The sequence below is a fragment of the Ascaphus truei genome, chromosome 5 (assembly GCF_040206685.1).
Source record: "Ascaphus truei isolate aAscTru1 chromosome 5, aAscTru1.hap1, whole genome shotgun sequence".
NCBI classification, from domain to species: Eukaryota; Metazoa; Chordata; class Amphibia; order Anura; family Ascaphidae; genus Ascaphus; species Ascaphus truei.
In genome coordinates, this window is record NC_134487.1 from 23,707,914 (window position 1) to 23,722,518 (window position 14,605).

At 45.1% G+C, this 14,605-nt stretch overlaps 1 protein-coding gene across 5 annotated transcripts in view; it reads right to left on the reverse strand.

The window, feature by feature from the left end:
* The window catches only part of UPF2 (UPF2 regulator of nonsense mediated mRNA decay), a 118,866-nt gene that overhangs the window by 31,440 nt on the left and 72,821 nt on the right, over positions 1-14,605 (reverse strand). For all 5 annotated transcript variants that reach the window (XM_075599482.1, XM_075599481.1, XM_075599479.1 and 2 more), the window contains 3 exons: positions 12,893-13,041; positions 10,573-10,677; positions 7,693-7,791 (listed from right to left, as the gene is read on the reverse strand). In XM_075599482.1, coding sequence (XP_075455597.1) covers positions 7,693-7,791; positions 10,573-10,677; positions 12,893-13,041 — 353 coding nt within the window. The remainder of the gene's footprint in view (positions 1-7,692; positions 7,792-10,572; positions 10,678-12,892; positions 13,042-14,605) is intronic.

Genomic DNA, 14,605 nt, shown 5'->3' on the forward strand with positions numbered 1-14,605 from the left:
AGCTGCACTGCCTCTTTACCCTGGGAGAGATCTGATTATAAAGTGAGATATCACCACAATGTGAATAGTGATAGAAGAAAAATGTGGGTTGGACTTCATGCTACTTGCTGAAGGATTGGTTTTAGACCAGACATAAAACAGTGACATTCTTTGCTCTTGTTAGGATTAACTCCATGAATGCCAGAGACACTGCATGTGGACCTGTGAGATTAGAGGGGTTTAGAGGTGCAGTTCCGCCAACCTGGAACAATATAGACCCAAAAAATGTATTGCTCAGCGCACGGCAACAGAGAGCACGGCCGTGGAAAATAAAAATTACTTTACTCAAGCTGCATTTAAAAAAAAAACGGAGGGTGCAACACTCCTATGCGTTTCGTGCGTACACGCACTTTATCACTTAATTTTTTGGGATATATCTGGATGTTGGACACGGCTTCACGCTGGAGGAGACCTCGGGGGACACATAGTGAGTATCCTATTACTTACCTAAAGGGCCATCCCAAGGAGGGGAAGGGTACAGCAATGCCATGATCTACCTTCAGGGTGATATAGAGCCCCAATATAGGTTTAAAGACTGTTATTGGAATCACTGAATTATGGATTATAGTCCCCATGTGTGGTTATCTCCTTGATTATTCAAATATTATACTTCTGGTGGGACCAAGCACTTGAGCTTCGACCCCATTCCTTATAGACATTCCTTGGAACAATATTGTCAACCCTTTTCAGCTGCAGGGGCCAGAAAGTACAGAGGAGGGGTTACCGCAGGGGTGGCCAACTTCAGCCATCAAGGGCCACCAACAGGTCAGGTTTTCAGGATATCCCTACTTCAACACAGGTGGCTCAATCAGTGGCTCAGCCAAAGACTGATCAACCTGCGCTGAAGCAGGGATATCCTGAAAACCTGACCTGTTGGTGACCCTTGAGGACCGGAGTTGGCCACCCCTGCATTAAATTAACTGTTGTGACTTATTTTTCATTACAAATCACGCACACCATTGCGATATCCTTAAAAATAGTTCTCTATTGGAGAAACCTCGATGTTAAAACAAAATCCCCATCGCCTGAATTCTGTGCCAAGTCCCTGGCAAAAGCAGCGTATATTCTGGGATATCTTTATTGCACGTTTCACAGTTCGATTTCTGACTGAAACATTCACATTATAAATTGAGTCGCTTTGCAACGTGAACGGTAAAAAGAAAACCAAAATCATGATAAACCATTGTATTGCAGAGTACAGAAAGCACTCTGGGAAGAGGCAGTCATTTGATGATAATATACGACAAATGATCAGCTGAAGACTGACCATGGGTAGGGCAGCGAGCAGACAAAGATGGCTTTAAAAAAAAAATTGAAGCCATGGACTTCAAAAATAAAAAGATTAAAATTCTTTATTAAATGAATGCCAACATAAATCAGCATCAATAATTCTTGGCAAAACAAAGATGCTCCCATTGCTTCCAAATTATCAGGCTTTCAGGGGCACTACCCAGGGTGAGCCTTGTGCCAAGGATTGAACTAGGTGACCTTGTTAGAGACACCGGTTCTGCCGAGGACCTCGGATACTCTAAACGTCTCCTGGAGTTCTGTGCACCCGTAGCCCTCCGGCTGCTTGCCTTTGACCTCATAACGGGGTTTGTGTCCCTGACGTTTTCCACTGGATCCATCTCACTAGACAAGATGTCCTTACCCCCTCTTGTTTTGCAAGTGTAACCAGTTATACCAATACTAACACGCCTCCCCCCCAGCTACCACAGACAATGGCAGAAGCTGGCAACTCAAGCCCTCAAGGACAGGTGGCTCAGTCTTGTGTTGAAAACCCTGACTTGGTGGTCGCCCTTGAGGACTGGAGTTGCCCACCCCTGGACTATGGGGAAATTAGTCCAACTAATAATTAATTAAGTAATAATCCCCTCAGAACAGGGCATTACTGGCCAATAATGCCCTGTCTGGAAGAGTTGAAGGCCCGAGGCGAAGCCGAGGGACTTTAACCCAGCCAGGGCATTATTGGCCAGTAATGCCCTGTTCTGAGGGGATTATTACTTTTATAGGCTAAATGTAGGCTTATTTTTATATTTTTTTACATTTTTCATAAAAAAAGATACATTTTTGTAGTTATATTGATTTTTATCAGCATGATTGTCTACATTCTTATGCTTTTACTGCAAGTTTATTAAAAGTAAATTGTACATATACAGACACACACACACACACACACACACACACACACACACACACACACACACACACACACACACACACACTGCAGTCGCCCCTACACACTGTGCAGCCCCCCTCCTCTACACTCACAAAACACACAGCAGCCCCCCCTCTACACCCACAAAACACACTGCAGACACACACTAACAAAACAGACTGCTGCCCCCTCTACATCCATAAAACACCCACTGCAGCCCCCATGTAAACCCACACTGCACACACACACACACACACACACACACACCACTCTGCACCCCTCCTCCACCCACAAAACACACACTGCAGCCACCCCTCTGCACCTACAAAACACACACTGCAGCCACCCCTCTGCACCTACAAAACACACACTGCAGAGACACATAAAACAACAAAACAGACTCTGCCACCTCTACATCCACAAAACACACACCAGCAGGCCCCCCCCTCTTCACCCACTGCAGCTCCCTCTAAACGCAGACACACACTCCAACAAAACACTCTGCACCCCTCCTCCACCCACAAAACAAACACTGAAGCCACACACACTGCAGCCCCCTCTACAAGAACAAAACACACACAGCAGAAACACTCAAACAAGACTCTGCTGCCCCCTTTACACCCATAAAAACACACAGCAGACACACAAACCTTTCCCCTCACTCTCCTGTGCGGAGCTCTCTGCAGACAGGGTGGGGGAGGAGTCAGTGCCTTGCTGGTGTGTTCTGTCCAATCACCTCCCCTGTCTAAGTGCAAATGTCACTCTTTGTGAATGAAACATGAAAGCTGATTTGCTTAAAAACTTGGCAAGCTGCCAAAAATTCCAGACCATTACTGATTGGATAATGCCTGGAATTTTAACCAATCGGAGAGCAGGGATTTCACGAATGCCTGGAATTTTACAGCTTTAGCCTATAATATTAATTATAGGCTAAAGCTGGTAAATTCAGGGCATTATTGAAATCCCTGCTCTCCGATTGGTTAAAATTCCTGGGCATTATTCATTCAGTTATGAATTTTTGTCAGCTTGCAAAGTGTTCATTTCTAGCCAATCATCTTTTCCTTTTGTCAGAGCAGCTCTAAGGCTGAGTCCCCGCTGGCGCTGAGCTCGCTATGCGCTTGGCGTGCTTACCTCTGTGAATGGGTATCCTCCCGTTCACGCTCACGCGATGCGTGGGCGCTCATGCTCGTACCGGCACGCTCTCCCAAGCTTTGCGCTTGAGGAGACACTGCAGAGATACTTTCAGGCTCAGAGCTCTAACCAATGGGAAGAGAGAGGGCGTGTTCTAATGCCCTCTCACTACTGCAAACACAAACATAGGATTTCTAGCAGAGAGAAGTGGAGGGGGGCAAAACGGACTGCGTGTGTGTGGGGGGATGGGTGGGGGCAAAACGGACTGCTGTGGTGTGTGGGGGGTAAAACGGACTTCTGGTGTGTGGGGGGGGGGTGGTTGGGGGGCAAAACGGACTGCTGGTGTGTGGGGGGTGGGTGGTCAAAACGGACTGCTGTGATGCGTGGGGGGCAAAACGGACTGCTGTGGTGCGTGGGGGGCAAAACAGACTGCTGTGGTGCGTGGGGGCAAACCGGACTGCTGTGGTGCGTGGGGGGGTGGGTGAGGGGCAAAACGGACTGCTGTGGTGGGTGGGGGGCAAAACGGACTGCTGTGGTGCGTGGGGGGCAAAACGGACTGCTGTGGTGCGTGGGGGGCAAAACGGACTGCTGTGGTGTGTGGGGGGGTGGGTGAGGGGCAAAACGAACTGCTATGGTGTGTGGTGGGGGGCGTGGGGGGGTGGGCGGGGGGAAAAACGGACTGCTGTGGTGTGGGGGGGGGGGGGGGCAAACAGTGGTGTGATGTGAGGGAAAACAGTGGTGTGATGTGGGGGCAAACAGTGGTGTGATGTGGGGGCAAACAGTGGTGTGGGGGGGCAAACAGTGGTGTGGGGGGGGCAAACAGTGGTGTGGGGGGGCAAACAGTGGTGTGGGGGGGGCAAACAGTGGTGTGGGGGGGGCAAACAGTGGTGTGGGGGGGGGGCAAACAGTGGTGTGGGGGCAAACAATGGTATGGTGTGGTGTGGGGGGGGGCAAACAGTGGTGTGGTGTGGGGGCAAACAAAGTGGTGTGGGGGGCAAACAAAGTGAGGGGGGAAGGAGAGAAGGGGGGAGAAGGGAGGAGAAAGGAGATAGGGGGGAGAAGGGAGGAGAAAGGAGAGAAGGGGGGAGAAAGGAGAGATGGGGGGAGAAAGGAGAGAAGGGGAGAAAGAAGAGGGGAAGGGAGCGCAAGGGGGGAGAGAAACGAGAGGAGGGAAGGTGGCTAGAGGGGGGGAAGGGGGAGAGAGAGAGCAATGGGGGAAAGAGAAGGGAGAGAGGAGGGAAGGAGGTAGAGAGAAAATGGACAGACACACACACACACAGCCCCTATTCAGCCAATGACACGCCCCCTCCCCTAATAGCCACGTCACCCCCTCCCCCCCACTCCTGCTCTAAAAATGTTGCAGGACAGCGATCGCTCATGCTTGGAGAGCTGGTGACATCACCGCTCTCCAAGAATGAGCGAGCTCAGCGGCAGCGGGGCCGCAGCCTAAGGCCTCGGCCATGTTCCCTGCTTGCTGGCGGAAGCGCGCTAACGCGCGCTCCCGCTCAGCACTGAGCCCCTACAGTCGCAATTAGAGCGGCTTTAGTAGGGGCTCACCTATGCTTCCGCAAGCGCGCGGAAGCGCAGGTCTTAGGGGAATTTAAAATGCCGGCGCAACAGGCCGGTCACGTGAGCGGTTCGCCCAATGAGGGCAAACCAGCTCTGTGACGTCACTGGCCCGCCCCCGGTCAGTGACGTGCCCGCCCCCTGACGGCGCGTGCGGTAAGCAACCGCAACGCCAGGGAAAGCACCCGCTTTCCCTCAGCCTCAGCGCGCCTCAGCGTGCAAGCAGGGAGCCTGGCCGAGGCCTTAGACAGGGCAGGGGTTTAGCCAGGAGGCAAGAACAGCTCTCAGACAGGGCATTGGTCAGGAAGCAGCAGCCAGGCAATGACTCCTCCCCCTCCCTCAGTGCACAGAGCTCCACCGACAGTTGAGTTGAGGGAGAGTGTGTGTTTGTAGCTGCAAAGTAAGTGCCTGTCTGCAGTTTGTTTGTAGCTGCAGTTTCTGTCTGTCTAATGTGTGTCTGTCTGCTGCAGAGTTTGTGTGTGTATATGTGTGCGTATGTGTAGCAGCCGCAGAGATTGGATGTAGCTGCAGAGATTGGATGTAGCTACAGAGTTTGTGTGTAGCAGAAGTATGTGTGTTGTGTGTATGTGTGTGTGTGTGTGTGTGTGTGTGTGTGTGTGTGTGTGTGTGTGTGTGTGTGTGTGTGTGTGTGTGTGTGTGTGTTGAGCTAGTGTGTTGTGTGTGTGTGTACGTACACACACAGAGGGGGCGGCAGTGTGTGGATATAGATAGCTGCAGTGTAAGCGTAAATAGAGGTGCTTTAATGTATTTACCATTTTATTTTAATTACAAAATCTATATAACTGTACAAAAGGGTCTATTTATGAAAAAAAAAAACTACATTTAGCCTATATTAGTAATAATCCCCTTAGAACAAGGCATTACTGGCCAATAATGCCCTGGCTGGGTTAAAGTCCCTCGGCTTCGCCTCGGGCCTTCAACTCTTCCAGCTGGGGCATTATTGGCCAGTAATGCCCTGTTCTTCGGGGATTATTACTTAAATAATTGTGTGTTCTTGTATAGCACTGCTAGTATTATGTAGCGCTTTACAGAGACATTTTTGTAGATACAGTCCCTGTCCCGTGGAGCTTACATTTTTTTTTTTGGTGCCTGAGACACAGGGAGATAAATTGACTTGCCCAAGGTCACAAGGAGCCAATACCAGGAATTGAACCAGGTTTCCCTGCTCTGTGCCAGTCAGTGTCTTTACTCAGAGCCGCTCCTTAACCCAATATTAGCCACAAGTGTATAACAGGGGTGCGCTGGATTTTTCTGGGGGGGGGGGGGGTGCGGTGGTTGCAGAGGCCCCGCACTCTTACCCGAGGCATTTAAATTAAATGCCAGGGGAACGCGCAAGGCCTCTTCAACCTCAATTTACAAGGATTCAGCCGGCGTCTGGTCAAGTCGCCATGACAATGCGGCGTCAAATGACGCGACGGGTCGTCATGGTAACACGCGGCAAATGATGCTGCGGGGTCACATGACGTCACGTGACCCTGTGCGTCGTTTGATGCCGGGTCAGTGGAGAGGGGGCGCGAGCGCAGGGGCTGGCACACAGGGGGGGGGGGGGCGGGGCAGCAAAAAAACTTTGAGCACCCCTGTATTACAACATCTAGTTATCCTGGCCATTACACAATACAAAGCTAAGTAGACCTTACATTGTAGGGTGCTACACACATCGGTTCTCTTGGGGTAGATCGACGAACACACACCTCCCCCCTTCACAAATAATGCTATAATACTTTAATTTGCCCAAGGTATTTCTTTAAAGGGCGTCAGTGATATGTTTAATAAAACAAAACTTGGTTGCCAACATTGGCTCATTATAGTCCTGTGTGGGCCAGCCCTATGTTAGGATAAAAATTTTGAAAGGTATTTTTTTTCTCCCCCTGGAAAAAAAAAAACATTCAGGTTGAGCTGCAATTGTCTGGGAAACCATGCGGCCCAGAACCGAGGGATATGTTGATCCCATTAAAGTTTTTATAAACTGCAAAACCGCCATTTAAAAAATAAGGTCAATTTCTTTTCAGTTGGCGTTATATATATATATTGTGATGAACAATGCGTTTGTTTGCCCATTAAAAGTTAAACAAAAATTACAGTGTTTGCGCTACGGTACTTGTTTTTATTTTACTATACAAAAGTGTTCCTCATTTTCAAGTATTACTTGAAAAAACAATCCATGATGTGCCACTATATTATTCACATTGGCTCAAAATAAAAAATAAATAAAAAACACAACAAAACTGCAGCATCCATTCCTGGTTCAAAGTCACAGGGAAAATACTAACCGGATTTGTAACATCTTGTATCTAAAATCACTTCGGAAACAAAAGGATTTTCACATGAATCATGGTAATACTACAGTATCTTACTGCAAACATGTTCTATATTATTATAAAGAAATAACCAGACAAAACAAGTTACAGTGAGTACAAAAGAGTGACAAAAACTCTCTACCGTACTGTGTACAGCAAATAAAAACACCACTTGTGAGCACATTCACATGTCTCAGACAGGTCTGCAACCCTGTCTCTCCCCATTATCGCTTAGCATGGTTCCCCTGCGGCAGGTGATTCTGGGTAATAACATGCAAATGAGCACACAGTGGGTCACCTTCTGGAAAATAAAGGAAGGAAATAGAGAGACATAGGCATACACAAATGATAAAATAAGACAAGTGTCATCTGCCACGTTTCACGCTCCGGTGAATCCCTTTGAAATGTTTTATATCATGCTGTATTTTTGATGAAAAGTGACGAACTGCAAAAAAAAATCTCTGGCAGAGAATCACATACCTGAAGATTTTCCAGCATCATCTTGTCAAGGGCCTGAATAAAGTCCTCATCCTCAGCACATTGCACATGTTTGATTCCGCCTCCCTTAATCATAACATCCTGCAAAGGGAGAGACACCAAACATCCACTTCGGGTGAGAATTGGCATTAAAAACAAGTGTTCATTTAGATAGATTTCCACTACTTTTACATAAACACTGAAATTCTCAAGTATTTTACTGCTGTGGAGACCCATCATTGTTCTGGCGCCTCTTAAAACCCGAACAGTCCTTTGTAAAAAGGTGCACTTTCCTAAACAAGGAGCTATCATTCATTTATTTCTTTAGCTCAAGGTGAAACATACAACAGCAGTTGGGGAGTATTGCACCCCTGTGAACCGTGTCACTCAAGTTCCTATCTAATGCCGTTAACAAAATGTAGGCATGCACTCCCAATGAGTTAAAATGCATCTGCATGCATAATAAGGTAGCCCATCTTCTGCAGCGTTCCACCGCCCGTCTGGATGCATCCAGCAGGACTTCTGTGCTGTGACATCACTCACGTCAACCAAGGCAGTGAATAATGCTGACCGCTTAGAAAACCTCCCCAGCGGATTGCCAATATACTACATCAAAAGCATTACAATACCAAAAAGCAGATAACGTTGCGACTTCACTTTGACCCACAGATCCCGGCTAGATTTAAATGGCCATATTGTTTTCCATGTTTGAGCCCTTGCAACTAACACAGTAATTATCATCTCGGTAACTGCGGTGTCCCCTGAACCGAATATATCAGTTCGACTTGAGGGGGGGGGGAAGGGGCGGCCACGGATTTTAGTCATTTTGTATATACGTTTTTTTTTGGTTTTTTTTTTAGAATTACGATATGTTGGCATTGTCTTTCTTGCACGTATAAATATCCTGATCCCCGAGCGTGCCTTCACGTGATCACTACCACGGCTTATTCTTATTCAAAACGTTTTTTCAGTTCACTTCAGGACTTAGAAGAAAAATGGGAAATATTTTTTTATGTTTCATAAAATGTTTAATAGCCAGTGTGGCTATAAGGTTTACAGTCTAACTCAGGTTCACAGTGTATAAGGGATATGGCTAGTGGGAATAAAAGTATATAGCCCCATTCTACCCCTCATAGCCCAAAAGACTTAAACAACGTAAAAAGTGTAAAAGTATATTTATATTAAACCGAGATGTTTGTAAATGCATTAGACTTATAAGCTGGGACTTTCAAAGATGGTACTCTGAGGGGGCTAGTGGGCTACCAATTTGTGGTGCCACTAAGTCTGCCCTAGGTCCGTACTTCAAAGTCACAGATGCTGCCAGAGGTGTTGAAGCCATTTGGGCAGGATGGGTAGGTGGAGTACCCTCGTCGGGGAAACAATGCCACCCATCGCGGCCAGCATTTGCCTTCCCATGCTTGGGGGCACCTAACCCAGCGGGTGGCTTCTGAATAACAAGTGGCTAGGGTGACAGACGCACGCATTCCCTTGTTGCATTCAGAAGAACCGCTTGCCTGGCTTTGGAAGACTGGCAGCCTTCTGATTGGCTGGTTTAAAGTTCCCAGGCTCGAATTGGTTGTAGTATTTCATGAATGAATCTGAAATACCATAAGAAACCCGGCATCCAATCCGGACCTCAGATTCTAAGCACCAGACAGCGGTGGCAAATTTGAAATCACCAAAAGATGCTCTTGGAGAAATTGACGCGAACCGACTTCATAAACTTCAAGGCAAGACATTTTCTAAGTCCCACTTTTCGGGTTAAGTTCTGAAAAGAGAACGTAGCGGTCGCGGCTGGAACTACACGCCGAAAAGAGTGCCAGGACGTTTGGTGCTTTCTTCCAGTCAAGGGATTTGGGCATCTCCGGAAGAGATACAGCGGTGGCACCTGGCAACGCATGCCAAATTGAGTTCCAGGACTTTTGCGGGTAACTCCCGGTCAGACTTTGTTTTCTGTGCTGTTTCAACCAGGGTCGCGCTTATAGTGCTGGCGACCCGACCGATGACGTCACCCGCCGCCACCAGCGAAAGTTATTAGATTTTCCGCGACGGTCGCCAGCGACGTTCCAAAAGGGGCAGGCCGCGGTCTCTGATTAGTTTAGAGACGTCACAGGTAGCAACTGTCTCTAAAAAAAATGAAATAGACCAGGCGTAAAAAAAAATTTGCTGCTCCGTCGCGCTTACTATAAGCGCTTGCGACAGAGTCAATGTATTTGATTCAGAGCGACGTCGCATGACATGGTACTATAAGCGCAGCCTAGGAAAGGTTCGTTTTGTAGCCCAGGCCCCCAGTAAGTGTGTTTTCTTCTGCACATTGTAAACCATTGTGCATGTCTGTTTCTAATGAATAAATTGCAATTTGTTTAACCTCTTGGATTTGCTCAATGATATGCTCCCGGTATAAAGGTGTAAATTGCCTGGTCTCCCGTGACATGCAGGTCCATTCAAATAAGATTCCTGAGCTAGCGAGAGGCGTATTGAATAGGGTCTTAAGCGATAAACCATTGTATACGCCAAAGACTACTACGGACCAATGAGGTTTTGTTTTACAGCAGTGCTTCCATATTATGGCTTTTATACACAGTCATATCAGCCACAGCAAAAATAGAACACAGATTTAAACATAATGGGCTGGTGAATATTACTCTCGTGTGTCAAGACAAGCGTCTCAATGTGTGAGTACAGGATTGCTGTTCAAAGCTTTTAAAAGGCATATAAATGTATTTTATATTAAAAAAATATATAATTCTAACGCATATTGTATCACATTCTGTTTCCTGTCAGCAACGCTTCTGTAGAGCTGAAAGGGATTCTTCTTGTAACAATATACACACACAAACACACACACACACACACACACACACGATCATGGCTTATACATACATTGTTTTCTTCATCTGTCTCATTTTCTTTGTTTGAGTCTGTTAAATAATCTGTGTTCTCTTCCTCTTCTTCTTCTCTTTCATCCTCCTCATTTTCAGAGGCGTCCTAAGTGTAAAACAAAGAAAAAAAGGAAAGATGCATTATTTATGCAAGCAATATATTGCCCATAATATGCAACAACCAGCTACATAAGACGATGGATTAGGTTCTAAAGGATGTGTTACTAATTGTATTCCCAAAGCAAAATCAGTCAGGACAACCCGCAAATAAACGACTGTGCTTTCAAGAGAAAAACAAATGTGCATTTTGTTTCCGGGTCACATTTAATATGGCTGCCACCATAATGCTCTTAGTCTCAATTTAAGTACCCACATGGTTTTGGAAAAGGGGAGAATGCTTCAGACTTGACTGTGATTAGGGCACATGCATAAGGGCTGTTCTATACTGCGTGCGCGCGGCAGTTTTAGTTGGCTGAGGTTAGTCAGCCATTCTATAATGGTGCCACGCGCGCACGGCAGGGAGCGTGGAACCGGCCGACAGGGGGGAAGATGAAGAAAAGAAAGCATTTGCGCCGCTACCCCCGCTGAAGTGTGTGTGTGTGTGTGTGTGTGTGAAGTTGAACACACACACACACACACACAGCGTCACGGGCGTTCGCACGGCCGCACACTCAATAGAACAGCCCTAAGCCAGATAAATTGCTTTAATTACAACAGTAAATTGCTTGCAAGCTTAGTGCAAACTTATACTGTGCATACTGTAGGTAGAATGACTTCTGGGATATGAAATCTGATTTTTGCTAAAGGCACTACTGTAGATCCAGTCGACCACAAGCTAATCAGAGCCGACTAAATGTATAGGAAAAATTATCATCAATTGCAATGACTTTTACTTACCAAACACACTGACGTTTTTAACAAAACTTGGACTTTGTTTTATAAAGAAATGTGCAACAAAACATCCTCATATAGGCCGATCCTCTAGGAAGATCAACCATGTCTACACGTACACCCTTCATACACAACATTGCTTTCTTACTGAAAGGTGGATTAGTACAATAGAAGTAATTGTGCTTTGATAACACTGGTCACAAGCCAATAAAGCTATGCTTTTATTTGTTTAGTGGTAGTTTGCTATGCGTTTTATTTGCAAAGGTTAAGCAATGAGCGGAGAGACTCTTCCGCATAGTTGTGGTTCAAATCTCTTTGGCGGGGACAAGAATTTTGGAAAACAATGGTTTTCTCCCCACTACTTTCCTGACAAGCAAAGCTATTTTACATATGAAAGACATGGATCTTCTTCCCAGTCTCGTCTAGAGGTCTCAACAACTGATTTGTAATAAACATGGACGAGATCTAAATTCTTTAAAGGCCCTAAAAGTTCACGTTCATGGTTCTGCCCTACATTGAGCAAGACGTTTCTCACAAGTTAGTTCTGGCACCTTTTTTTTGAGATATCAACGTGAAATTCCATGTTTGAAGGGTCTTAATGGTTTATCGGCCATATTTCCTCATTTAGAAGCGGTTTCTTTATTTTTAAGTTAAATATAAATATATTTTTCTTTACTTGTGGTCCTAACACCTCACCCCACCCCCCCCCCCCCCCCCCCTACCAAAAAAACCTGGGTATAACCATCTGAAACAAATCTAATCTACTACAGGGCTATACAGTTACTAAACAAAAGCATAATCTTCAACAGACAATCTATGGTTTATTTATGATACCTGTATGAAAACTGGTTCAACAATATTCAAAAGGCAGTATATTCAAAGACCATTGCAAGATCATACAGCAAAGCTCCATAAATACATCATGCTTCATAAATTAAACCCCATTTTAGCGAGCTTTACACAGCCTTTGCCAGTATCAGCCAGGTAAGATGAACGGTGCCATGTTATCCAGAAGAATACAACTGCTGGTAAGAACGTACAAGTAGTTGGACAATCACTTTATTGGCTAAATAATATTTGCACAAAGGAAGGTAGAATGGCCTAAAAAGGTAATATATATATATAATATAGGTATAGGTGTTCTTTTGTGCGGCTAATAGGGAGCTTTCTTTCTTTTCTTTGCTCTAAATAATATTTGTAAACTATTTTAACAGAGGTTGAGACAGTTCAGTGCAGAGATATTCAATGTCAGGCAGAGCCAGAGAACTCAATTTCTGAATATCATGTGCATATAATGTAATAAATCTAGTGGCAAAATAATAGGATCTATGAAATTCGCTGTATGGAATATTATTTTCTTTAATGATTGTCTGAAACGGCCAATTTCAGAGACCTGATTTATACTGTAGACAAATAATAATTGTACTGACTACTTCTTCGTGTTCATTCATTTCACTTTCGTTTCCAGATTGCTCCTCTGTCTCTATCCCGGTCTCTTCCTCCTCTTCGTCATCATCATAATCCTCCAGGTTCTCCCCTTCGGACATAGAATGTTTGGAATCTTTGTCATTCATGAGACCTAAAGGAAGAGACAGACAGGTGGTCAGCAGAATCTAAACAACTGCCTGTCTTCCTCCATGACAATGGGATAGAACACAAGAGGTGTTATTCCCGGCACTGTATAAAAAAGGATACTCGTTACCTGGATGTGACTCCTTGTCTAATATAGTGGTGGGCAAGTCCAGTCCTCAAGGGTCACCCAGAGGTCAGGATGTCCCTGCTTCAGCACAGCTGATGCAGTCTTCAACTGAGCCACCATGTCCAAGCAAGGATATCCTTAAAACCTGACCTGTTGGTGGCCCTTGAGGACTGGAGTTGCCCACCCCTGGTCTAATGCTACATTTGTGTAAAGTTCAAGATATATTCCTCCAAGACAATAAGTAAATAAATGTCAATATAATTTACTGTGGATATTGGCTAGTGATTAATGATTATTAAAAAACAAAACAAAAAACATGACAACTATGCTGTTTTTGTTGGGATTTTTTACATTTACTTCAAATAAAGATGAAGCTCATTATACTGTAATGTATAATCAATTGTAATCTTCATGTGCACAGAGTCTGATGAAAGGACCCTTCTTTGGCAGCTTTAAAGCTTTATGTTATGCCAATTAAAAACCTTAGTTTTGTTTTATAGCACAAGTACGGGTTGGAAGTAAATAAGCCTGGCTTGTAGACAATGTAATTCTAACAAATTTCAACAATTAGAGAAGTTCACAAGGCAGACTAACATTTTGAACTTCAACTCTTTAGTCTCTGAGAGTGGGGATATATCCCTTTCCACCTTGTTAGGCCTAAAAAAAAAAAATCAAAAATCTATCACCATTGTATATTAAAATTAATATTTAAATGCAAGACTGTCTCCGTTTATATAGCAGAAGAGTAGGGGAGTCACAATACATGTGTGTTTTATAAATGTTAGGTAACGGTCTATAAACCTTCTCATGTGCCCTACATGGATCCTTCATTTAGATGTTCTCCTTGGTTGATACATGGTGTTGTCCATGGATTAAATACATACAGTAGTTATGACCCTTTCAATTGTCCTAACTTAAATTCTTGAAATGGACCGTAAATTCATAGAGTGGATTTTTTCCAGCCCCTGAATGCAACTACAATTACACAGGTACCTTGTGTATGGAACTAATGTAAAACACTGCAAAATCCAGAACCAATGGGGGTAGATCAGTAATAGTAACCTAGAACTATGGTATTGCAGAGGAAAGTTGGGAGGTGTTGGCAATACCCAATTCTACGGAGGTTTCAATCAAATTCATTGAGGTGCTCTGTGTCATGGAGTGTGTTTGTGTGTTGTGTGGTGTGTGTGTTGTGTGGTGTGTGTGTTGTGTGGTGTGTGTGGTGTGTGTGTTGTGTGGTGTGTGTGTTGTGTGGTGTGTGTGTTGTGTGGTGTGTGTGTTGTGTGGTGTGTGTGTTGTGTGGTGTGTGTGTTGTGTGGTGTGTGTGGTGTGTGGTGTGTGTGGTGTGTGTGTTGTGTGGTGTGTGTGTTGTGTGGTGTGTGTGTTGTGTGGTGTGTGTGTTGTGTGGTGTGTGTGTTGTGTGGTGTGTGTGTGTTGTGTGGTG